This window comes from Tubulanus polymorphus, chromosome 8, assembly GCF_964204645.1.
Source record: "Tubulanus polymorphus chromosome 8, tnTubPoly1.2, whole genome shotgun sequence".
NCBI lineage: Eukaryota > Metazoa > Nemertea > Palaeonemertea > Tubulaniformes > Tubulanidae > Tubulanus > Tubulanus polymorphus.
This window is the reverse complement of record NC_134032.1, coordinates 9155000-9181139: the sequence shown is the minus strand read 5'-3', so window position 1 is coordinate 9181139 and position 26140 is coordinate 9155000. Positions and strand designations below refer to the sequence as shown.

Here is a 26140-nt window from a genome sequence, read left to right as displayed (position 1 = left end):
GATTCTCTTTAGTTACATATGTCTTAGTCCTTATTCTCAAAGTTGTTTTTCTTCAAGGATGTTTTCGGATAACAATCTTTCAGGGTTCATGAGGAGACTTCCTGTTATGAATTATTCCCTGAAAGTATTCATCTTTCCGATTTCTTCTCTTGGTTTTTCCCAACCTTTGAGTTTCTTGAAGAGTGACCATCTCTTACAAAAACATAATAGGAAAATAAATAGATAAATACATAACGGGAAGTTGTGAAACATAGCGAAAGTTCTTATCTTTATTATGAACACTTATTGTTACATTTTTAGCATATTTCCTTTTTCAGGTTATCTCTCATAAGACGATGGCGAAGTATGGTGCTGGATTTATCCATTTGGAGGCGGTACCTTTCGACTACCTAAAATTGTACACCAAACGCTTTGTTAAGGAAATGGATATTACAATTTGGCCCAAATTTGAGGGAGGCGCTCTATCTTCGCATTACCTCAACTGGTCAGTAATCATATCAATCATTTTGCAAAAGGAAATTCAGCGAGTAATCTTTCACGATGTTTTCCAGACCGTTACAACAAAATGTCAAGAACACTATCAGCAAAAGTCGGATTACAACAACCATAATACATAAATCAATAATGACAGCACTGGTACATAAACGTCCCGAACTACGAACACAACTGTCGCAGTACATACTGGAAGCCGAGAAGACTGTTCAAAGGTTCTACTATCTCAAAGACGGCCAAAAAGGAATGATAAGTGTCAGCAAAGCGGTCAAACGGACTTTCGGACTCGATTTTGTTTCGCCAAGCATAACCAGTTCTTTCTTTTTCTCAGCTCGTTTTACAGGAAGTTGAACGCATCGCATGGGCGTCCAGTACAAGTGCCCCCTAAAGAGACAATTTTTGAAGATGAATCTGTGCATGACAAAACCGTAACGAGTGTCCAACAAGACGAAAGCGCAACGAGTCTACAATCAGATGAAACCGCAACGAGTGGCCAACCAGTCGGGACAAGTTCAGATGAAGAACCAAACGAAGTAGCACCGAGCGCGACAGATGTATCGGTGGTAAGTTCATGTTCATTTGTTTCACCGAGGAAGAAAGTTCCAGGATCATTCTTATCCATATTGTTTTCCAGCGCGTAAAACGGCATTCAAGATACACGACCGATGAGTTCCAAGCAATCAGGGATGTACACGCCAGCTTGGAAGATGGTGTCAGTAGCGGAGAAATATTCAGACATAAAGAGAATCATTGAAAAATACAGTGTCGAAAGATTACAACAGAACCTTCGAAAGCTGTAAATAAATAAAACAGCTTTGCCAATTTTAAACCCCCCTATACTCTACACTTCGAAAAAATCTGCCCTAGTACATGCAATGAGTTCTAAAACAGTTTATCATTATCAGGCGACAGCATTGAAAAAGATTGAACTGTTCAGTACTAAAACTGGGCCAAAGTGCTATAAAGGAGTAATCCTGAAAGTTGGAAAAATGACAAAGAAGTTCCAAGTCCTTGTGAACAATTCTTTGTTGTGGATGGACATAAGCATGATAATATCCTTGATGAGGATAAAGCAAAAGAAGCTTCTAGGAACTCAGCTATATAATAGCCCTAAAAGTTGCTCATTTGCATAAAAGAGGTCTTACTCTAATTACTTATGAATGATATTGTTTTATTCTATTACAGCTTCTCTAAATAGATATTGCATGTGCGTGTCTAAATGCAAAAAGATACGGTCATCGAAGTGTGACAACCAAGAGACTGCTGCAAGAGTGCTGGGAAAAATATGTTCTTCACAACATCCAGTAAGGGAGCATATCAAAATTTCAATAGTTCTGTCAAATAGAATAACTGCGGCAAGTTAAGGGTTAACAAGTAAGACAGACTTTCTTGGAAATCCGCTAATACAACAAATTCCATTGCTTTGGTACAGTATCATGGATATTTTGAAATGAATGTCACTGAGAACCTGATAGAACAAAACCAAGTCAGCTCAACGCCAGTAACAAGGAATCCAGGTGTTAATGACTCATATGCACATACAGGTTTGTTTGGAGGAGATATCTTAAGTGGTTATGTGCTCAAGCTGCACAAAACACATTCAGACAGTAAGGTACTTAAATCTGATAATGCAGTGGACTTAGCTGTGGCCAGGGCTTTGGTCCAGCAACAGTCCAGACCTGTTAAAGACACGGTCATCATCTCTGTTGGTTTGTCATGTATGGATAAAGTTTGACAAATACAAGAATATTGGCAAAGAATGGTCAAATATTGTGTTGTGTTTTCAAGTTGCCGACGGCTATTTCACAGCCTCTGTTCCATAGTCCCATTATTAGTTTCTTTTTCTAACCCCTGGCAAGTGAGCCTCTGTAGATATAGTTTATATAGTGCTGCCCTCTACTGAACACGTGTACTCAGTCGGCCATGATGTGGAAGGAAAACACAATAGATGTTGAAAGTTTTCCTCAATTTTGGTGGTAAAAGCCAATATTAGTAAGCATTTTGTTGCTCAAAATGTAGTAGTTGATTAGGAGCAGTGGTTTGAGCTGAATTGTAGCCTGTCAGATGGTTTGATGTAACATGTGAGTGCATAGAGCCAGATTTCGTTTTGGCAACCAGCCAACCAGCAGACTTAGTTTTTCATCTGCCTGGATTTTTATACATGGGCTGGAGAACGTTATGATTTTTTAAGATTTAAGAACAGGCCTTCTCCGTAGTTAGGTCTAGGCCTACTAGTAGTTATCAGTCGTCGTGTATTTCAACTGATCAACGTTTTCTTTTCCGTTCATTGAACGTGATGTGTTTGTGAAAGACTAGGGTCCGTGCCAAATGACCCCGTCTAGTCTATTCAACATGTGAATATACCTTGCGTTATTGGTATTAGATGTACTTCGAGTCGATGACGATGATGTCTGTCGTCTTTCCATTCGTGTATTAATTCGTGAGATCTACGTCAGCCGTGACGTGACGGTGTTCGTTCGTCAGACCACAGAGGATTATCAACCTTTCGCGTACTTTGCGTTTTGCGTACTTTGCGTTGGTGTATTTTCGCGTTACCGTATTTCCGCGTGTCGCAGGTGGCCGAACAGAACTCATTGTGGACTTTTTGCCTGTCTATTGTAAATGTATATTTTCTATTTTCTTGTACTGGCAGCTGTCTTAGATACAGTTTAGTTTAGTTTAGTTTAGATTAGTAATTAAATATTCCAACTTAAATCCTGTGTGTGTGTGTGTGTGTGTGTGTGCGTGCGTGCGTGCGTGCGTGCGTGCGTGTGTGTGTTTTTTAGGTTCTTCTACAACGAACAGCCTCAGACAAGTTAAGCATCATCATCCATTGAACCCCCTGCTAGATCATCACCATCATGAAGAAGGGTTTATTCTAATTGACAGCAGACTGTGTTAAAACCCGTCAATATTATTAAAATGACATCAATATGCAAGCAATGTTGGCTGTTAGATCGATCGCAATGCTAAACAAGGCCTTGGGCATAGAATATCTCTGTAATGTAACGCGTGAGAGAATCAGTGAATAGTTTTGAAACTAAAAAGACTGATGAAGGAAAATGTTCTACGCATGAGGTAAATATCCGAATTGTTCGCATAATTATAAAGTCATATGACACTATAACACAGTTCAAAAGTCTTTCTGCTTACCAATTCACCAATGACACAAAAAGTTACCTACAACATCGTAAGCACAACCATGGTGTGAATAAAGCTGTTGCTCTTGATTGCAAAGAAGGCTGCTGCAGCAGAAGAGTTAAAGCAAAAGTTAGTTGTGACTGCATGGTATCCATTGATGGTACATGGCAGCGCCGAAGACATGCAAGTCACCACGGCATTGTATCCGTTATTTCTTCGGACACTGGTAAATTTCAGTCTGTTGCGCTAGAAGCATTGCATTAGCTGCACATTATATGATTATACGCCTAAGAAATCTGGTTTATCTGTTCGTTGTTCAATTATGCAAATTAGTACAGTGCAGCAATCGTCCGCACATCAAAAGTAAAGTCTTTTTTTCATCAGTATATCCTCTGGCTTGCAAAAAATAAGTATCAAAATTTTGAATACGTTGGAATTGATTTATATTTCAATAGATTATCCATAAAACTACGACAAATTTAATCAATTGTCTCTATAGTTTTAGACATCTCGAAAGTACACTAAACACGGCGCCACAAGTTCTCTTGACTCATTTATCGATCCGAGCAATACAAAACGTTCATTAATTCACAAATTTCAGTTGTTCAATTCGCCTGGGACGCAACTTCACTTGATGGAAGTCATGTGTCTGAAGTTAACTTAAATGTTTATTGCAATCGTGCAAATTGATAATTTGCCAGGTGGAAAAACAGAGGATTATGCCTTAGCCTTACTTATTAGTAATTTGTTGAAAGATGTAAATCAGAAGACGTTTCATTTAAAAAAACAACCAGTGATCATGTGAATGTCCATAAAACTATAGGTCAAGCCCTTCGGTCATCACCAGACTAAGAATGGTTGGAACTAAACCGTAACATCCACCTGCTAGAGGGGTTTGAGTACTCTTAAGTCAGCTAAGGAATTGGATATAAACTATAATATTGCAAGCAACACATTTTGGTAAAATGAATCGAATAAAAGTAGTTTGTTGTATGTGATGCAGGTAATACAACGCAGATTAATCAACTACCCGGAAGTAAAATTCAAGCATATCCACAACCGCTGTGATTTCAATGAAGACCTTTTCCATCCGGTATTCGAAAAACGCCTAATGAAAAACACCGAATCGGAAAACGCATAACGCCTAATTCCTAGCAATATCCAAGAAATTGACCTAAATCCCTACGTGAACTATGTAACGCAAAAAACCGATACGGTCTTTTGCAATAAATTGGATTGACATTTTTACGGTTGAAGAGTGCGTGGAGCCCCGCTTGTTCCGTTTCTACTAACGTTCGACGTTCGTTTGGTTACGCTACAAAAACACGATTATCGGTACTACGTTTGATTGATTATTCAGCAGTAGGTATTCTTTTTGATTATTGTTTAATGTTTAACCTTCGTTACTTCTACTACTTGCGTAGGCCGAATAAGTAGTACTATAGGCCTAGCGTCAGCGATGATTTTTTATTTTTGCTGCTTCAACTTGTTGAATGTTGGAATGTTGGCCTACTTTTTAGCCTCTATCATCCTTCCAATCTACTAACGACTTACAGTATACAGGTCAGCTAAACTACTAATATTACACTCAGTTAACCTAACCAAAACTTAGTGGTATTCTAGCCTTTATTATAAAAATGGGATCGAGGACATCAATTAATTATTATAATTTTAAAAAATGACGTTTATGATTAAAAGGTAAAAGGGTCCATACAGAAGAGGGTTCGAATCTGGAATTTTCTGTAAACCTTTTTCCTTCAATTGTCACGCAGCTCAGTGATTTTTAGTATTTATCTAATTCTGTATATCTGTATATGTACGTCACCACATTCAATTCACATAGGCCTATGACACTAATTCCTTGTTTCTTCTAGTTTCACTGTAATTAACCATTCCTATGGAACCTGTTTCCCTCGAGAATTTGAACAACTGCAGTTGTTATATGAATGCAGTTATTCAATCACTCCGCTGTTTGCCCGAGTTTGTCGAGCGTTTGCAGAGGCACACCGCTGTAGAAGAATGTAAGTAATGGACTAAAAAAGGACTTATAGCCTAAATTCATGGCTCAATTTCTGATACATCTACATTTTTTTTATAGGTTCTGATAAATGTTGCTATCGATGCAAGTTGGCAGATGCATTTGACGGAAATAATGAACCTCTTTTTGAATACGTTGATGGTAACTAAAAAATTCTGTTTTTTTATGGGTTACTCGCATAGGCACTGTATGTTTGTATTGTATAAAGAAATATATTTCTAGAAATTATACCTAATGGCTGTCAAGTCGAGCAGCAAGATGCCGAGGAGTTCTTTTTAGGACTCCTACGAAAAATTCGTCAGGAAGATTTGTAAGTATTAAACCTCCAATGTATGTGGTTTGGCCTCCATAAATGAATTTCATGCATGCAATGATGACAATTTATTTTTCAGAGTTTTAGGAGATATGTTCAAATCCACATGGATTCAGACGAGTAAGCATGCTTTGAATAATAAACTGATTGTTTATCATATGAAAAGTTTTGGCCATTCCACTGTATCTGATGACTTATATACTGAATATATTTATATAGGCCTATGGATAATTACTGCCATCTATTACTGTCGTCTTAGAGTGATCTTTTGTCATGATTTCAGCGACATGTGAACAATGTGGGTTCGAAAATAAACTATCTGATTATACGCCGATCACCTCTTTGCCATGCGTGGTTGGTATTTGAATTTTGTGGTTTTGTGCTTCATGACAATTTTAATTTAATTTTAATCTTCGCACAATAATTTTGACATTTTTTGCAGGATTCTACAGATGGTTCGCTTGTGTCGAACATCCCCAAAGGTCTTGGAATCATGGATCGAAGTGAAACTATAGATTTTCGTTGCAGCAGGTATGTGTCTTTTGTAGAATTCACGATTTGTAATTCCACTAACATAGTGTTAGTTTTGTGATTTTTTTTCAGGTGTGGATTTTCTTCTGCAAAACAATCGCGAAAATTAGCAGGGAAAAGCAGTGGAAAATATATGGCGATACACTTAAAACGGTATGTTTCTTAATATTGAGGGTACCGGTTTTAAAATTTTGTGAGCACTGTACATATACAGTTGTTTTTCATTATTTGTCTTGCCGACGCATAGACACGGTTTTAAATTGGCTTCCCAGACAATAACTGATTGAGTTTTCAACTTAGACTGAATAATCATCACTCATTGGAGACATGTAATGATGAATTATACTATACATGTGTTATACAGTGAATGTGTGCATGCGACTAATACATAATGATACATTCTGTTTTTTTTCAGATCTACCGTCTTCGTGCTAAGTATCCTCTGCCTATTATCATTAGACACTATTATTATGTTGATAAATGTATTTTTATGATATTCTCATTCTATACATGTACATCTCAGATATTCTTTTTGATTGTATAAGCTTACATGTATTTGTCTCATTTTCATATCAAATATCTCTTTCTAAGATTTATATACACCTCTGGTGCAGAGCACATATACTTAATCGCTGTTTCTATCATATTCTCAATCGTATACGACTATATGAGTGGATAATGGTTGCCTAAATGGTGGTAGCATTTTCAAGCTGGCAGTTAGTTACATGAAAAGCATATACCATTTTTATTTCCAGCTATGCATTTGATAGCTTTTCAAGGACAATTCAAAGATTAGCGCATGACATTCACGCACCTATAAAACTGATGGGTCAAATGGGCAAAGAAATAGTATGTAATATGTTATTTATTGAGTTTTGATACTGAGAAAACCAGTTATAGGTAATAATGACCTTATTTCTTCGCAGGTGCGCTATTCTTTGAAAAGTATTGTCCTTCATAGTGGCCATTCAACCAGATCTGGACACTACACTAGTGTGGTTAAATATGGTTGCAATTGGTTTTATGTGAATGATGATAATGTAAGTAAGATGATACACCTGACACTAATGTAACTACGGTAACAGTTTTTGGTTTGGCAATATACTTAAATATTCATGTTTTGTTTTAGTATGATTCAACTTATATGTCTCGGCAATTCGATGGAGATTCATATATTGTGTTCTATGAACAGGATAATGTAAGCATTACATTCTTTCAACCACCATGTGCTTTCAAAATATTTTATAGCCCAATTTCTGGGGGGGGGGTGTTGAATAATGAAATTTTATGATTGTTTGGCATTTCAAACCACTTCCCAAGTGGGTGTGGTTGCATTCCCTGGACCCCTAGTTTCCTTTTATAATATTACTATATCAAATCATTTTAGGATGAATTTCCAACAACTCTGGAAAATGTTGGGGAAGTAGAAATTCAGCACCGTTGGATATGGAATCAAGTTGCATGTAAACAAAAAAAGAAAAAATGTGTAGGAAATTTCTATTTATTATCATTGACATAGATTATCAATATATGAGATTTTGTTCCAATATTTAATGTTATTGTAGGAATCAATGGTAAGAATGTCAAATAAGAAAAGAAGGGTGGAACGATCAAAGTAAGTGCAGATTATTGATTTAGAGTTATGATCCATGTAGACCTTTACTACATGTTCCAGTGTACATTTATATGTGTTTAATGGCTTAAAATTAGAACCCTGTTGAACAGATGAATCTATGTAGGATTTAAATATTCCTTTTTAGGGGTACAAACTTGAAGTGCAAGTTATGTATGTTTACATCGCATTCGAAGTCTGGCATGATAGACCATCAAGTAGATAAGCATTTAAATGAATATATGGAAGAGATCGAAAATGATAGGTCAGTGAAATTTTGCAATATCTCTCTTAACTCTTCAATTTAACCTCATTAATTCTACATGCAAAATATAAAGTTTTTCAGGGATATATATATATACACCCTATTCAATTAGCTACTTTCTGAAACTGAGCTATTTTCGGGGCAGAGCTATGTATGTAAGTCGGCTATTGTTATAAAAATTGGATATTGCAGTGAAGCTGATACATCCCCCAGTAAAAACTCTCCAGAATACATTGATATCTCGACATCTGATGAAGAAGATTTATCAAGGTAGGTTTCAACTTGTATATGAAAAGCCCTTAACTCTCCAATTTAACCTCATTAATTCTACATGCAAAATATAAAGTTTTTCAGGGATATATATATATATATATATTATATATATATATATATATATATATATATATATATATATATATATATATATATATATATATATATATATATATATATATATATATATATATATATCCACCCTATTCAATTAGCCACTTTCTGAAACTGAGCTATTTTCGGGGGCAGAGCTATGTAAGTCGGCTATTGTTATAAAAATTGGATATTGCAGTACATCCCCCAGTAAAAACTCGCCAGAATACATTGATATCTCGACATCATCTGATGAAGAAGATTTATCAAGGTAGGTTTCAACTTGTATATGAAAAGCTACTTTCATTCTTAGGTCTTAGGTAATTTGCTGCACTATTAGAAAATATATTATAATTGTTTTAATTTTTTCATAGTAAGCCTCCTAGAATTATTGTATCAGCTGAAAATTCTGAATCTGATGAACTACCGAGTTATGAAAATATTATGTAGGTTATCGATTCCTCATATTCCAAGCCATCTGTAAAAAATATTTTAAAACGAATTATCCTTTACTGTTTTAGGCGCCATTCATCAGAAAAGGATACCTGTGATCAGATTCAGGTTGAACCAATAATGATATCGTCAGATGATGAGTGTCATGCCCATAGTCATACTATTAAGTAAGTTATTTCAAAATTCAGTATAGATTCTAAATAATTTCTAACGCACTTTCCAGAGAATTGTTGATTTCTTTTGTTTTAGATATCTGAATGAAGATCGATGCCTCCCTGTTTTCAGCTCTGAAAAAGAAATTTCCGTCAGTGATGTCTGTGAAGCACTTCTGGAACAACATGATAGAATTTGCTCAAAAGTACCATATCGGTGTCAAGAAAACATGCATTTCATTGTTTCATTGAATGAGGTACCTGAAAGTGACCTAAAATGTGATGGCAATGGAGTCTTTAAAAATAGGGGTACAACTAAAAAGTTTGTCAAGAAAAGTACAACTTCCGATTATGTATTCTGCGATGAACAGGCAGCAGATTTTATATTGAAAACAACTTATTGGAACCACAAAAAATACCCAGACTTTGGGAAAAAAATTAGATTTATAGTTGACAAATCAGGCAATATTTTAAATTCGAGGGCTTCTATCCAATATCGATTTTCTGGAGAACCTCACATAATAGAAGTTGCTCCCCATGGCAATGCTCGCAATAATAAACCATACAGCCGAGTTAAACCAAGTGTTGTGGATAAAGTGAAAGACAATATGCTTGGACAAAGTCAAAGTGAAGCGGTCAGCAGTATCATCAGCTCTCAGAATGGAATTCTCGGAATAACTTCTTTGGCAGACATTCCCAAAAGATCTCAGGCCTATAAGATTTCACAAAAACATAGAAACGTTACTCATGGGAAAAAAGATGATGAAATATACCATGTTCTAGAACTTTCCAAAAGTGAATTGAAATTTTTTATCCGAGACATTAAACTCCATCCTGATTTATGTATAATTTTGTATTTAGATGAAACTTTGACAGATATTTACCGCTTTTCATCAGATCCTGTTGACATGGCCACAATAACATTCGATCCAACTTTTAAATTTGGAGAATTTGATGTGACACCTATTACCTATAGACATTTACATTTTAAGACTAAATCTACTGGTAAGACACCTATTTTTACTGGCCCAGTACTAATTCATTTCAAAAAGTCTAAATCTGTTTACACTGAACTTTTTGATGCAATAACCAAAAAATGTCCGGACTTGCAAGATATCCTTTCATTTGGTACAGATGGGGAGAGCGCTTTAAGTGAAGCTGCACATGAGTTTTTTCCAAGTGCTATTCATTTAAGGTGCACAAGACATTTTCATCAAAACCTAAAAACCCACTTAAACACAATAGATATTCCCCAGGAAGCTAAGAAACGTATTATTACTGAAGTAATTGGCAACAAAAATGTAAAGGGTTTAATTGATTATGATTTGAATGATTTTGATGAGAAAGCTGTAGATTTATTTGATTCATGGGTTTCATCTTTTTCTCCGAGTATTCTTCCGTTTATTAATTATATCAAGTCACAGATGACAATGATGAAACAATGTATGATTTCTACTGTACGCTCATCCTCTGGCCTAGGTTTTCCTCCCGATAAATTTTATACAAATGTATCAGAAAGTACCAACGCGAAACTAAGAAGATGGGCTCAAAGTAGAGAAATGGGTATTTCCAGTTTTATTAATTCAATTTACAATTTAGTAAAAGCTGAAAGAGATAGCATAGCTATGGCTTATGCCGGAATAGGTGAATATTTTGAAGTTAGAGATGAGTTCAAACATATTTTATTAGACCCTTCCCTCTTAGACAAAAGCATTGACCAAAAAAAACTGTTTTTGAAGAAAGCTAATTGTGTAACTATGCACGAATTGCTTAATTCTTCATCTAATATTAATGGTACCACGGGTACCCATTCATTATCAGTGTCATGTGACGAAGCAAAATCTGTCTACTCAGTAAAGACTAGTGAAGCAGTTTTGAAAGGGATTTGGAAAAAGGCAGCCCATGTTCTTAGTTTTGATAATCATATTTCTGATGCACCAAGTCAAAATAACTCAGTTCTAAAATATAGTGTAGTAAGTGAAAGTTCAGATAGAAACAATCAGGTTAATTTCTATTTACAACAGAACAAGTTTACGTGTACATGCCCTCAGTACAAATTTCACTCATTATGTTCGCATTCTGTAGCCGTTGCTGAAAAAGTAAAATTTCTCAAAGAATTTTTAATCTGGCACAAATCATGTAATAAGAAGACAAATCTTACTAGTCTAGCGACGGTTGGGGTGAGTTTATCTGCTGCTGGAATGAAGGGACAAACTGTTAGAAGATATCGTGGTAATCCTGGTTGTGATAATAGTATTTCCCATTCTGATGATGGTTTTTTTCTTGTATTCTTACTTGGTGTGCGAATTAAAAAATGTTATGGATGTAGGAAAGAATTTACTGATTTTGATAGATTAACTCCAAGTGATTTGATTGTACGAAAATTAGATTACCGCACATACTTAGATAAGAATACAAATAATTTAGGTGTTAGTGACAAACGACAAAATACATATTACCATTTGAATGTTTCTTGTATTAATAAGAAATATCCTAATTTCGTTCCAGGTGCAGTAAAAGTTACTGCAAGTTTACAGGCATCAATGACTGTTGGCCATTTGAAAAACTACCAACAATTTCTTCATAAAGGTTATTTTTGATTTTAGATCAATGAATTCAATTTTTCTGATTATCATTTAACTCTTATTTTCAGTGGATCGAGTGTGATCTATCGAGTTTGTGTACCAGTTTGTAGCCTATGCATTGATTAGTGAAGAAATATATGTATTTATGCATTGGTAAGAAAACTTATCATTTTTCAGTTTTTCATTTAATACTTCCAATGTCTATTTAACCTTATTTGGGTGAAGTAACTCAGTTTTGGTTATAAAGTACCAACCTTCCCAATGTCCCAGATCAATGTGTCAATAAAGTTTGAAAATATGCCTTCTGTTTCTATGCCTACAAACCGAGATACGTGTATTTTCAAAACATTTTTATCATGGTTTGTAGGTAATTTAGACATTGGAAACAGAAAATGAAGACTTTTTTCTCCGATTCTGTTTTAGTAAATTAGAGAACTTTTGACATTCCTTCAATATAGCGTAAAATGCATGAAAAAATTGATGTTTTAGTTCCACTGTCCACTGCTGGTGATTTACGGACATATTAATTAGGTAAATACGTCAGTTGTTAAAGTACAAGTATTTCCTTGGGTGTAAGCCTACGTGGCCATCCATAAAGTATGCATGCACAACTTCTTATATTTTTAATTCCCTTGACTCAATTATGTGTAACGAAGAGAGAAGTTGATAAGAAATCAGGGAGTGTACCGAAGTGATACGTAAGTGTACCGGTTTTATACTGCTAATAAATCTTGTTATTATTTCATGATAATAAAAGACATTTATTTTTGATATGGAACTTAGTTTATTATTTTTGTCTTTGAGTTCAGGGGCTGAGATCATTTACATCTCTCGTTGGTAGGCCTAATCTGAATTAGACTCACATAGCGTGGATGTGAACCGTTGGAGGATTATTTGAGAAAGGCTATCAGTCTTCGTGCGCGTTGCCGTTGTACAATATTTATGCACGACCATCTAATGATTCCGGCATTCAAAATTCAAGGCCGGTTTTAAAGGGTAGATCCTAATAGGCTCGTCATGCACATTGACTGTATGGACTTAAAAACTCTTGAAAAATACCCCAAAAAGTCAGGAGTCGAACACGCTAACACCGGAGTGTAAGCGTAACGTTTTACCGCAGCACTAGCGATGCGAGGTTCCGAAACCGCATTTTGTAACTATGTAAAGCCTACCCCATAGTATTTAACCATAAACCCTCTTGATACTAACCCTTCTGATCTTTCTAATATCATCGGTTGAGAAAGCTGCCATTTTTCCGTTATGTAATTGAATTGGATTGTGAGTATCACTAAATAGTATGTAACGAAAGTGACAATATCGGTAAATAGCACAGCTTCTAAATTAGGTCATTTTCTAGGAATTAGGCGTTATGCGTTTTCCGATTCGGTGTTTTTCATTAGGCGTTTTTCGAATACCGTTTTCCATCCTTATAGACAGTGAAGAATGGATTAGAAAACGACGCTTTTAACCAGTCCTCTCTGGTCTCAACAAGACCTTTATCACGTATATTCTACCAAATATGAGCGAGCTAGGCCACCTGATGTCCTCTCAAGTCAAGTTAAAATAGCCATTATAACCACTATAATGGATTAAATCTATTATCTATTATTATCTATCTATTATCTATTACATCGTGTGTGTGTAATTTCAAAAATACTTAGTAAGCTGCAAAAAGTGTAAATTTGCCGTTTTCTTCTAGTCACATGTAGATGTGGAAGATGAATTCTCCCATTCATATCTTTAGGTATCCTTATTTTCTTTATTTCATCGACGCCTTATATATGTAATTTTCATAAGGCTAAATTTAATATTTTCTTTTTTTCAGCTAAGTTTTTGGTTGTTTACTTTTTACTGTTTGGAAGAATTCAGACGTTTTTAAGGGACTCGTGTGGTGCTGTCTTGAATCAAATTTATCCAGGCCCGTGAGGTGCTGTTACTTTGTATTTACTCAAAGTAAGTAAGTATATTTTTTATTATCTATACAGACTTTAGAGTGCTGTGTTTCTCTTTAACTCATTATGAGTTCTTAAGATAGATTAGATATCATTCATGTGATATTTGTTGACTTTGCTTGCGAGGTTGCTGTTGAAACTTGCAAAGATGATGTCGATGACACATCTTATATGTTGCCTCTATCCGTCGATGCAAAGACACACAAGGAGCAAATTGATTTATGGATGGATCAGGCTATGGCCAGTATTGGCGGTTTTAAACTGCGGCCGGCAGAAGAGGATTTACAGAAAGTCGAAGCCATCTTAACTCACCTCAGCAATGTTATTATCCCAGCTGGTATTCCCGCACACCAACTTAAAGCTGGGTAGCGTTCTATTCGAAGTAATAGAGATGGCTTGGTCGACCCAAATCAATAAATGTTGTATATCTATTTCAGTTTAATTCCATTGTCAAAGTTGTGACCCATCATTTTGTAAAGCCAGACATTGAACCTGCTTTGGCAGTAAGAGTCACAGAATTGTACTAAGTGATAAAGGATTGCCACTCTCGTGTGCAGTTTACAACAAAGTTGCGAAAAGAAGCAAAGTCATTAAGAGGGACTGCGTCAGTTAGGTTTTGAGCTAAAACCCTCTCAGTGACATATTTGAAAGATGCAATTCAAAATGTATCCGAAATAAATCCGGAGGTGGCAAGCAAGTTAAGACGTTCAATAGAAAAGAACAAGGGAGGCCCCGACTGGAAGTTGACCAGCCAGGTTTGCTAAAAACTATTATAGTCACCTTGTTAACCCAGGATGCATTGGCAGATAATAGGCGACGCAGTGAAATATTGTGTTTATGTAAATCACAAGATGACATGAAAACTGAATTGCAGAAACGAGGGTACACAATAAGTCGATCTGCTGCATATTTGAGGTTCCACGTCTACTGAGGGCAAGTGCTATTTAAAAATACAGTGCCAGTTAAGCTTGTGAGGGCACAAAATAATCTGAGGAAGAAGCACCCAGCATCAAATTTTGATTATACGACCGTCAGTCACTTAAAGCAAGTTGCGTCATCTATTAGGCCTACAGTGTTTTGTGTCATTTCTTGTAATGACAAGGCACATGTACCAATAGGGCTTACAGCAGCAAATAAACCGGCCCCCTTATTGATGCGCATGAATTAAAGAGCCAACTTGCCTGACCATGATTTTTTTGTCGCTGCTAAACACAATTTGATACCATCCGTCTTCGGGGGATGTATCATCAAACCGAATGCAGTATCTTAATGTGGCCCGACGTACATTGCTGTACGCAGTGGGAAACACGAAAGCAGTACTGCGCACACGCATTACGCAGAGGTAGCCATGTTGATGAAATTGCAAGAAATTGAAAAAACTGTACTAACTGATGAGATGAAAATCCGTGTTTCCTGAAGACAATGGCGGTATCCATAAGGTCGTCGGTGGCAGATTCTTACCAGCACCATATCCGTTGACTCAAACCCCCACCGGTTTAAAAGTTGAGCCAGGAAATATATCCGATGGCAACATTGTATATGATGGTACATTATGGCAATCCATTGCACTCGGTGCGGGCAAATGAAAACCAGATATTGTAACGGAAGAGTATTAATTGGAGGTCCCATATGATATACTCGTAACGAAAAATATTTTGGAACAGAGATCATGCAAGAAATGTCCCATGTATTTCCTGTTGGCGACCCAAATGAAACGTCATCACAAATCTGTACCGGGCCTACCGTAATACTGGTCATCACTGATTGGATTTTTAAGGATTTAACTTTGACATTAGAGCATTTGGGACCGAAAAGTTACAGCGGCCAGTTATAGAGAACATGATAGAGACACAGCACGGGGTATCGCTTTTTTTCTCTATCGCTAGATTTGAATAGCGACGATCTACCTAGACACACCGACTCCCGATGTTTTTAAGTGAAGGTAGGGCAAAAGTTCAATTAAGTTGGATTAAGTGTTATGTTATGTCTTATTTTTTGATTTGAGCAGGGCTTTCAAAATATACGTACGGGTTGGGGGCGGTGTCAATGAAATAAGTACCAAGATCATACAATGGGGAGGGGGTCTAAAAAACGGTAAAACTGGCTGTACGGACTATTTGAATGCTCCCAAAGAATTTACCAATTTTCAACCCCTCCCTATCCTTTACACTTCCAAAAAATCTGCCCTAGTACATGCAATGAGTTCTAAATCAGTTTATCATTATCAGGCGACAGCAATGAAAAAGACTAAACTGTTCAGTACTAAAACTGAGACAACGTGCTATAAAGGAGTAATCCTGAAAGTTGAAAAAATTGGCAAGGAAGTTTCAAGTCCTTGTGAAGGATTCTTTGTTGTAGGTGGACATAAGCATGATAACATCCTTGACAAGGAAGGATAAACCAAAACAAGCTTCTAGGAACTCAGGTATATAATAGCCCTAAATGTATAAGATGCTCATTTGCATAAACGAGGTGTTACTCCAATTACCGATGAATGGTATTGTTTTATTCTATTGCAGATTCTCTAAATAGATATTGCATTTGCGTGTCTAAATGCAAAAAGATACGGTCACTGAAGTTTGACAACTTCATGCAAAGAGACTGTTGCTAAAGTGCTGGAAAAAATGTGTTCTTCACAACATCCAGTAAGTAATCATCGGTTTTTAGATAGATGAAACTCATTTGCAATGAAAAATACTAAACTGTTTAGTACTAAAACCGGGACAACATGCTATGAAGGAGTAATCCTGAAAGATGGAAAAATGGCAAGGCAGTTTCAAGTCCTTGTGAAGGATTCTTTGTTGTAGGTGGACATAAGCATGATAACATCCTTGACAAGGATAAACCAAAAGAAGCTTCTTGGAACTCAGGTATATAATAGCCCTAAATGGGTAAGTTGCTAATTTGCATAAATGAGGTTTTACTCTAATTACTGATGAATGATATTGTTTTATTCTATTGCAGATTCTCTAAATAGATATTGCATGTGCGTGTCTAAATGCAAAAAGATACGATCACTGAAGTGTGACAACTTCATGCATAGAGACTTCATGCATAGAGACTGTTGCAAGAGTGCTGAAAAAAAATGTGTTCTTCACAACATCCAGTAATCATTGGTTTGAAGACATTCAAGTCACACAAAATGTGAATCGAGAAGTAACATCAGGTGTTAGTGACTTTCCGACTGATATAGTAACGGAATTACCATGTCGTTCATTTTTGTCTTTAGATCAAAGCAGTGGTTAAGATTCTGAAGTCGAAAGTGCAAAGACTAGTATGAATGCCGAGAAGAAAGTGATATAGAGAAGATGGAGAAGGAGGAAAGCGATGGAGAGGAAAATGAGGAAAACGAAGAAAAAGGTCTATCTGATGATACGAAAGGGTTAGTCCTACATGTTTTTCTCAGGTCTTTGTTCATGGAATGGTCAAGGAGAAAAAAAGCCATCATACGTGCGTGATAGCCGTCAATTAATCACTTTCTGTGATGATGAACTAAACGCACATTCCGTAGTAAATTGGCTGGAAGCAGAAAGAGTGATTGGTAAGACCCTGGGCTCACTTAAGGCGTACGTGCATACGATAAAGAATCGCTTGCTTCAATTCGTTCGAGATGTGAGTATAAATAAATGGACCTCCCTCTAATCGGTGGACTTTGTGTGCAACCTTAAACCATAACCTCATGCACCGTCTACTTGGAAAACTTTTCACCCTAGCCCCTCTCTTGTGCGCCGTCTACTTCCCTCGCCTTGTGCACCGTCTACTTGGAAAACTACTCACCCTGGTCCTTCCCTTGTGCACCGTCTAATTAGAAAACGTTTTACCCAGCAAAACACACTACATATTGATGAAACTTCTCATTTTCAGCATGTCAGCATCCGACATCAAACATACCACATTTTGTTCAAAATGTGACTGTGAAAAATTCCTGACCAGAAAGTTATTGAATGAAATATCTCCACTTGTTGTGAAAGATAGTATTATTAGGCCTGGCTGTTCAAAGTGTCACATGGATGAAATAAATGTAGCACGACAGCTATGCCGCAAACTTGAAAAACAATGGCGCTCAACAGGTCTTGAAATACATTTAATGTATTAATCTATGTTTACAACAAAGTTGTCCGTATGATCAAACTATCGAAAGACTGACTATTATCAACAAAAAATGTTCAACGTCAGACAAACATATGTCAGACAGACAATCAGTGATTTTTTCTATAATAAGATTTCCGATGTTCGCTCTTATTTGGATTCAAATGATGTAGTGCCAAATTTTATTGTTCAGCAGGATTATGTTCCTTTATTATCTGAGTTTGAGCATACACATTTTTCAGAGGTGTCAAAAATCCTGACAACGATGCCGTCAAAAAGTTGTTCTCTAGACCCAGTTCCAATAACTATTCTATAATCTGCATTTGCAACATCAGGTATGTTACCAATATTGGTTGATATGAGTAATGTTATTCTAAGATGTGGTGTCTTTCCTAGTGCACTTAATTAAACATGCAATTGTTCACCCATAATTAAAGAAAGCAACGTTAGACCATAATGTTCTCAATAACTTTAGGCCAGTGTCTAATTCTAGTTTTTTTATCTAAGGTAGTTGAAAAAGTAATTGCTGCTAGGATAGTCAATCATCTTATTTTGCATCAGTTGCACGAACCTTGTCAGTCAGCTTATAGGAGTTGTCACAGTACAGAGACTGCACTTTTGCAAGTTTCTAATGGTATCACCTGTGCTTTAGAAAACAATGATGTAGTTTTTCTTTCTAGCTATGCTTGATCTCTCGGCTGCCTTTGATCCCATTGACCACGATATTCTAATAGGTTGTCTACAGATGTTTTTATGACTACAAATACCTTAAAGACAGGACTCAGTGCACGGTAGTCGAGGGATATTTGACTTTTTTGGAAATCTGCTAATACAGTAAATTCATGGAAAGAATAAATGAGTAAAAACAGAGAACCAGTTAGAAGGAATGATACTCTGTCCACACTTCGACAAAAGCAAAACGATGTGTCTGTTTTCCAACTACAATGAAAAATATCGAAGCATCCATCATTGTTTTAAAAAGACACGTATGCATGTATTTCCTTCCATTGCTTCGGTTCAGTATCATAGACATTTTGAAATGAATGTCACTGAGAACCTAATACATCAAACCAAGTCAGCTTGATCGCAAATGCTGAGGAGGTTGTAGGAATGTCTAGTATGTGCAATACAAAGAGCTCCAAAGACTACAAATGGGAAACTTTTGCAAATGAATGTACAGGGGCGGATCCAGGAGCATGCTGTGACCATGTCGACCGATAAAAAGGGCATATATTCTTAATTTAGGGCGGAAAGGCGTATCAGCAAAATGTTTGAAATTTTACTAATCATTTTAGAGCTTTCTGAGCATCTCTGAGAGGCATTTAGTCAAGAAACATAGGTTATATATTTAGGAAAAATATCTATTGTGTATCTCGGGTGGTTACAACAGCAAATTTTGATAGAGAAAAAATTAAAAGGCACTTTAAAATTGCGACCGTGTTGGGCGACACGGTCGACACGCCCCTCTAAATCCGCCCCTGATGTATGTCAAAAAATGAAATTTTGCAAATGAACAAACTTTGTTTAATAGATGCCGAAGGTGGCCCAACTGCATTTAAAAGCAAGTTGGTGGAAAATGGCTTACCATACATTAAAAGACATAGTGGAGATTTTCTTCATGAATTCTTCCTCATATGAGGGAAATACTTCTGCCACTTCATATGTTTGCTGAGATTTAACACATCTCAAGAGATTAATAATCTGGATAGTAAGAGCGTAGTATGAGCGTAGTGAGAAATGTCCTGGCCAGTATCAATGAACAGAAGAAGGAAGGATATTTTGTCTATGTTTAGTTTATTTTGGTCTAGGGTTTCCACATCGCCGTTCAAGACAGGAGGGGAAGTACATACGACCTGGACGGAACAACGACCACTGTCCCACAGCTATTCCGGGCGTCCCCCTCCCAGCCGCACGACAGATTTGGTGCAGAAAAGCAGGACCCTTTTTCATGTGTATACTGTCGAAATCTAAGGTATTTCATTTCGGGATATACTCCATCCATGTAGCTATTTTGAAAATTCAGTGGTTGTGTGATTAATTAGTTTTTCGTTCTAGGAATAATTTTTCTAAAGAAATTATATCGCGCTTTTAGATTGGTAACTAAGTAACTTGTGTTATTAAGAGAGTTTTTTGATACAGAAACTAAGCTTTGCTTTAGCGTTTCAAATGGAATTCATTTCGTGTTTAGCTGAATTCGACAGTAAAATTGTAGTGTGTACTGGGATATTGATTTATGAGATATTGGTAAGTAGATTAGTTATTTGCGCTTTTGTTCAAGTTGTATAGGGTCGCACGTTTAAGTGGTATTAGAGAGTATAATGGATTATGAAGTTTTATGTGTATGTGCTCGTAAGAAGCATATTTTTAAAATAGTTTTAACAGTTTATTGCGATGATATACTAGTACGGATTATAACGTTATAAAGGGTAAACTGCTTGGTATTTCAGTAGATGGATGATAAAGGATACAATTCTTCTTCTGAAATGAAGGCAACGCCGTTTTGAAGTTTTAGTTGTGTATAAATTATTATTTAGTTTCAGTTTGTTTCAGTCATTACAATTTCTAATTTTTGACTAATCTAGTTTGTATTATTGCATAGGACACTTAGAAATAGAACGTTAAATATGGTTCCCGCGGAAAGAATTCAGAATGCAGCCACTAGTCAAAGGATTGAGTTTACAGAGGATCTTTCCTTTTTATTTGCTCAGTGGATAGAAAATTCCACAAGTCTAGCGGATATTCTAGCTATTTGGAAGTTCTCAGGGAGACAAAACGGAATTGATTTCTCTACATGGATTCGGAAGTCTGACGCTAGAGGATGGTCGGACGAGCAAAAGAAACAATTTATATTTTAGTACCTGAAGGGCCTGCTCATCGATTCTTTGATGATTTGTTAATTTCGAGAATTTTCACAAATAATTGAATAGTTTAGGGAACAGTTTGAATCACATTCTTTCTTTAAGGCGGCTTCAAAAAGAAACTGACTTTTCGGGACCTTCACAAAAAAGGCGAGACAGTCGATGACTTTTTTGAACGAAATGATAGTTTGGGTCACTTCAAATAATACGTAAAATTTAAGATGATTTTTCTGTTGAATTGAATGCGCACTCGCTAAATTACATATCATTATTGGAGGAAGTTATGAAAGGTAATAAACTAAATGTACAGTTGCTTCACTATCACAATACGTCTTCCCATGATATTCAATGCAATATAATATTTCGACGTTCAAATAGGGCTCATTATATAATCACAGGAAGACATTCTACATCTTTGTCAATAATATTTTGCCAAATAGCTATTATGTGTACACATAGACCTGTGACGTTTTGCACATCGATTTACGGTTATGTTTTGTAAAACGACGCTGAATGGTTAACATCGTTAAGGTTTCATAATGGTAGCCTTCATAAGGCGTCAAAAAAGATTACTGTACAACATGTCATCACTTTAAAAAGAAGAAGCCGCCGACCATAAACATGTCTGGTGTGGGTTTGGGCGTGAATTTTTTTTTAAAATTTAGGCTTTTGGGAGTGACGTGAGCGGCCCTGCGATGTGATGAGGAACAAGGTATCACCTTTGAAGGTTTCTATTGCCTGGGGTGCATGATGGTCTGTGAGTATTTTCGTGAATACTGCATTGGGATCATTCATTTATTACGTACGCATTAGGGGAGGGGGAGGGGTCAGTGTAATTGCGTACTTTAATGCTTAATGTATATGAAAAAATGGCCGATTTTGCGTACAGAGGGGGAGGGGGGCTGGAAAATTCAAATTTTATGCGTACGTAATAAATGAATGAACTCATTTTAATCATGATTACAATATGTCTCTTTGCAGATACGTCAACTAATTCAACGCGAGTGAAGGATATCAGCAAGCCCGGGGAAAGGCGCAAATCCTGTATGGTGCCGATAATTACAAGTTGTAACGAAATCCTGGAGGTTATTCCTGGCATCCAAGCTGTCGGAAGCTGCAAGACAGTGACTTATCTGAAATTTACCAGTGGCACTATTGGTACAATTTCGAAGAGCAGCAGTAAATTACCGAATGTGCCATCCTGGGGTGGGACACTGAGTACTGGCATTCAACTGCTAAACACATGCCCCATCGATAACTTTATAACGATTGTTTACCTTACGTACCTGGAACAGCCGAAATTTCAAGAGAAGATGAAAAATGAAAACCGACCAGTATTTAGCAAGCTGAATAACTGCCTGAAATTGATGTCGGGAGGCAAGTTTGCCGACGCAAAAATGGTGTGGGTTGATGGAGATTTGACTACTACATTTCTACGGCCAAAATACGAAGGATTTGTAAATAATGGTTGTCCGAATAGAACAAAACATACCATCGCATCATCAAAATTGTTAAAAGGCATTGTGTTACGGTTAGCTGTGAGTATTTTTTTATAGTTCTGTCACAACATGGTGATATTCAACTAATAAGATCTAATCGAAAACTGGTTGGCGAAAGAAAAAGCACGATGCAATGTGACATACAATTCCAACCACAGGGACTGTGCTGTTCTTAGAAAGGAACAAGATACTGGAAATAGGTGGGCCAACGAAATATCTATGTCGCTTCTTGTTCTGAATTATGCAAGTGTTGATTGTAACAAAATTAATTTTCCATATTTCCAGGCAGATTTACCGTTAGCTTTATGTGCTTGTGCGAACCTCCGGTAAATTTATGATGTAGAGCCATCGACCAGAAATGGGTGAATGATATAAAGCGGCAACTGCGCAATATGCCTAATGAACATTCCACCATAATTCCATGTCTTGTCGACAAGAAGGACCTCAATGAGCCTTGATCGGTCGCGACGGAGGAATTACATAGGCTGAAGATATATACATAAGGAGGATTAAACCATTTGCGCACAACCGTACAGGAAGTTCTACAAGAGGAGGATAACAATCACCTCGATAGTTTGAGGAATGTAAAAATATAAGTGTAGGCTGGGCTCACAAATAGTCACGTCCGAAGGATCGGAAATGTGCACAACTTTAAAAAAACCCGGACCAATGAACTGTCGTTCATCGACATGGTAAACGTCCAGTATCGCTGAAATAAACCATCTTCAGGGAATCGAAACTAGGGGTCCAGGGACACCATGCCCACTTGGGAAGTGGTTTCAAATGCTCAACAATCTAAGAATTTCACTATTCAATGCCCCTGGTGACCATATACAATAACCAATGACCTTGAACTCACCACAATCATAGGACATGTTAGCAGCTACAATTTTGAGAGGGACGAACAAACGACGGACGAAAAGTGTGTTGACTATAAACATGATGTGCTGTAACTGTATTGGACATTCTTGTGGTTACCTTACGTGGAATTGCATGACTCAAGATCCTGTGATATCCCATGATGATGAGAAACTGATGAATAAAGTTTAGTTATAATTATACATGTAGTATAGTAAAGAACAACAGCGTTTGTCTCTTGAATTTTAGCCCCACAAATTATTTCCATCATTGGACACTATGGCCTCCACATCAACAGGTAATGGGCCCAGGCGTAATCTGGTGTTTGATGGTGACGAATAGCGTTATGAACTGTGGGAAGCGAAGTTTCTAGGTTATTTGAGATTACAGAAACTTCATGATACGATATTTCTGCCAGCAGGGCAGAAGCCCGATCAAGATAAAAATGCTGAAGCTTACGCCGAACTGATAAACTGTTTGGACGACAGGAGTATGTCCCTTGTAATACGGGATGCGATAGACGACGGCTGTAAAGCACAAGAAATCTTACGGGAACACTATAAATCGAAAGGAACGCCAAAAATTATCGGACTTTACCATGAACTGACTTCGTTAAAGAAAGGGCAAGAGGAATGTGTCACAGATTATATGTTACGCGCCGAGACTGCTTCAACAGCCCTTAAAACGGCTGGAGAAAATATTTCGGACAGTTTACTTGTCGCTATGGTCCACAAAGGATTACCGGTTTCATATAAAACTTGTTCAGTTTTTATCACACAAAAGGACAAAGAGGTTACGTTCTTTGAATTTAAAGTTGTGCTAAGAAACTTTGAGGAGACCGAAAAAGTACAAGAAAGCGAAGAAAGAAGTACATCTCATGACGATGTGATGAGATTTAAGAACTTCGGCAGTGGTTGTAGCGGGCTTATTTTCCTAACCATTTGGTTTTACTCTATTTTACTTTACGTCCGGTACGTTGTCCGGTCCGGGTCCGCAGTCTAGTGTGGAGTGTGCGGGCGCGTGTTTAGAAAGTTCGTGACCTGCCCAATATATTATTTTTACCCTCAGTTCTTGAGGCTTCACTGTCGGTGAGTGCATTCTCTATTGTTTGTTTAGGATGTATAGGCTATATTGACGTATGTTTTTTCTGTGTAAATCTCCTGAGAGAGTTGTATCACTGGTTTTCGAGATTGGCACTCGCATGCCAGAGGCTGATACCCTTAAGGTTATAGGACGTTTCCTGGTCTTACTAGACTTGATTATTCGTGAGTTGATTACTTAGTATTTTTCTTAGTGTGTTTTCATTTCTTGTCTTTTTAGTCAATCGTAGTTTACTGTTTGACGTCGGATCTTGTGTGATGTCTATATGTAACGTAAAGAATGTGATCTGAGATTTGTACTCCTGAGTCTGAGAAGATTAAATAAACAAAAGCAGTAATAACACGCATATGACGGAAGCTAATTAGTGGTTTATTACCTTAGTCAGAACTGAAGGATATTACACTGACGCTAGAGGCTGGTCGGACGAGCAAAAGAAACAATTTATATTTTAGTACCTGAAGGGAATCGCCTGCTCATCGATTCTTTGATGATTTGTTAATTTCGAGAATTTTCACAAATAATTGAATCGTTTAGGAAACAGTTTGAATCACATTCTTTCTTTAAGGCGGCTTCAAAAAGAAACTGACTTTTCGAGACCTTCACAAAGAAAAGGCGAGACAGTCGATGACTTTTTTGAACGAAATGATAGTTTGGGTCACTTCAAATAATACGTAAAATTTAAGATGATTTTTCTGTTGAATTGAATGCGCACTCGCTAAATTACATATCATTATTGGAGGAAGTTATGAAAGGTAATAAACTAAATGTACAGTTGCTTCACTATCACAATACGTCTTCCCATGATATTCAATGCAATATAATATTTCGACGTTCAAATAGGGCTCATTATATAATCACAGGAAGACATTCTACATCTTTGTCAATAATATTTTGCCAAATAGCTATTATGTGTACACATAAACCTGTGACGTTTTGCACATCGATTTACGGTTATGATTTGTAAAACGACGCTGAATGGTTAACATTGTTAAGGTTTCATAATGGTAGCCTTCATAAGGCGTCAAAAAAGATTACTGTACAACATGTCATCACTTTAAAAAGAAGAAGCCGCCGACCATAAACACGTCTGGTGTGGGTTTGGGCGTGAATTTGTTCTTTTAATTTAGGCTTTTGGGAGTGACGTGAGCGGCCCTGCGATGTGATGAGGAACAAGGTATCACCTTTGAAGGTTTCTATTGCCTGGGGTGCATGATGGTCTGTGAGTATTTTCGTGAATACTGCATTGGGATCATTCATTTATTACGTACGCATTAGGGGAGGGGGAGGGGTCAGTGTAATTGCGTACTTTAATGCTTAATGTATATGAAAAAATGGCCGATTTTGCGTACAGAGGGGGAGGGGGGTTGGAAAATTCAAATTTTATGCGTACATAATAAATGAATGAACTCATTTTAATCATGATTACAATATGTCTCTTTGCAGATACGTTAACTAATTCAACGCGAGTGAAGGATATCAGCAAGCCCGGGGAAAGGCGCAAATCCTGTAGGCCTATGGTGCCGATAATTACAAGTTGTAACGAAATCCTGAAGGTTATTCCTGGCATCCAAGTTAACTGTCGGAAGCCGCAAGACAGTGACTTATCTGACATTTTACCAGTGGCACTATTGGTACAATTTCGAAGAGCAGCAGTAAATTACCGAATGTGCCATCCTGGGGTGGGACTCTGAGTACTGGCATTCAACTGCTAAACACATGCCCCATCGATAACTTTATGACGATTGTTTACCTTACGTACCTGGAACAGCCGAAATTTCAAGAGAAGATGAAAAATGAAAACCGACCAGTATTTAGCAAGCTGAATAACTGCCTGA

At 37.0% G+C, this 26140-nt stretch overlaps 1 protein-coding gene and 1 long non-coding RNA gene across 2 annotated transcripts in view; one reads left to right on the top strand and one right to left on the bottom strand.

Annotated features, from left to right (window-relative positions):
* Nucleotides 1-299: 299 nt before the first annotated feature.
* Nucleotides 300-26140, bottom strand: part of LOC141910220 (uncharacterized) — a 50540-nt gene continuing 24699 nt past the window's right edge. Inside the window, exon 4 of the long non-coding RNA XR_012619870.1 lies at nt 300-389. This is a non-coding gene — a long non-coding RNA (uncharacterized LOC141910220). The remainder of the gene's footprint in view (nt 390-26140) is intronic.
* LOC141909914 (uncharacterized) lies at nt 4912-24595 on the top strand. The gene is made up of 21 exons (XM_074800599.1): nt 4912-4995; nt 5508-5654; nt 5732-5812; nt 5894-5981; nt 6064-6104; nt 6268-6338; nt 6427-6515; nt 6588-6668; nt 7271-7364; nt 7442-7555; nt 7645-7713; nt 7903-8001; nt 8081-8130; nt 8276-8392; nt 8585-8662; nt 8958-9029; nt 9133-9204; nt 9280-9378; nt 9461-10158; nt 23626-24072; nt 24525-24595. Exons 2-21 carry the CDS (start codon nt 5531-5533, stop codon nt 24593-24595), a joined length of 2655 nt encoding a protein of 884 aa, XP_074656700.1. The 5' UTR covers nt 4912-4995; nt 5508-5530.

What these genes read in the sequence shown, in the direction of transcription:
- LOC141909914 (XM_074800599.1), top strand. Translation starts at nt 5,531, where the DNA reads ATGGAACCTGTTTCCCTCGAGAATTTGAACAACTGCAGTTGTTATATG. An exon ending in ATAGATTTTCGTTGCAGCAG is followed by an intron (nt 6,516 to 6,587) that starts GTATGTGTCTTT and finishes ATTTTTTTTCAG; the next exon opens with GTGTGGATTTTCTTCTGCAA. An exon ending in AGAAGGGTGGAACGATCAAA is followed by an intron (nt 8,131 to 8,275) that starts GTAAGTGCAGAT and finishes ATTCCTTTTTAG; the next exon opens with GGGTACAAACTTGAAGTGCA.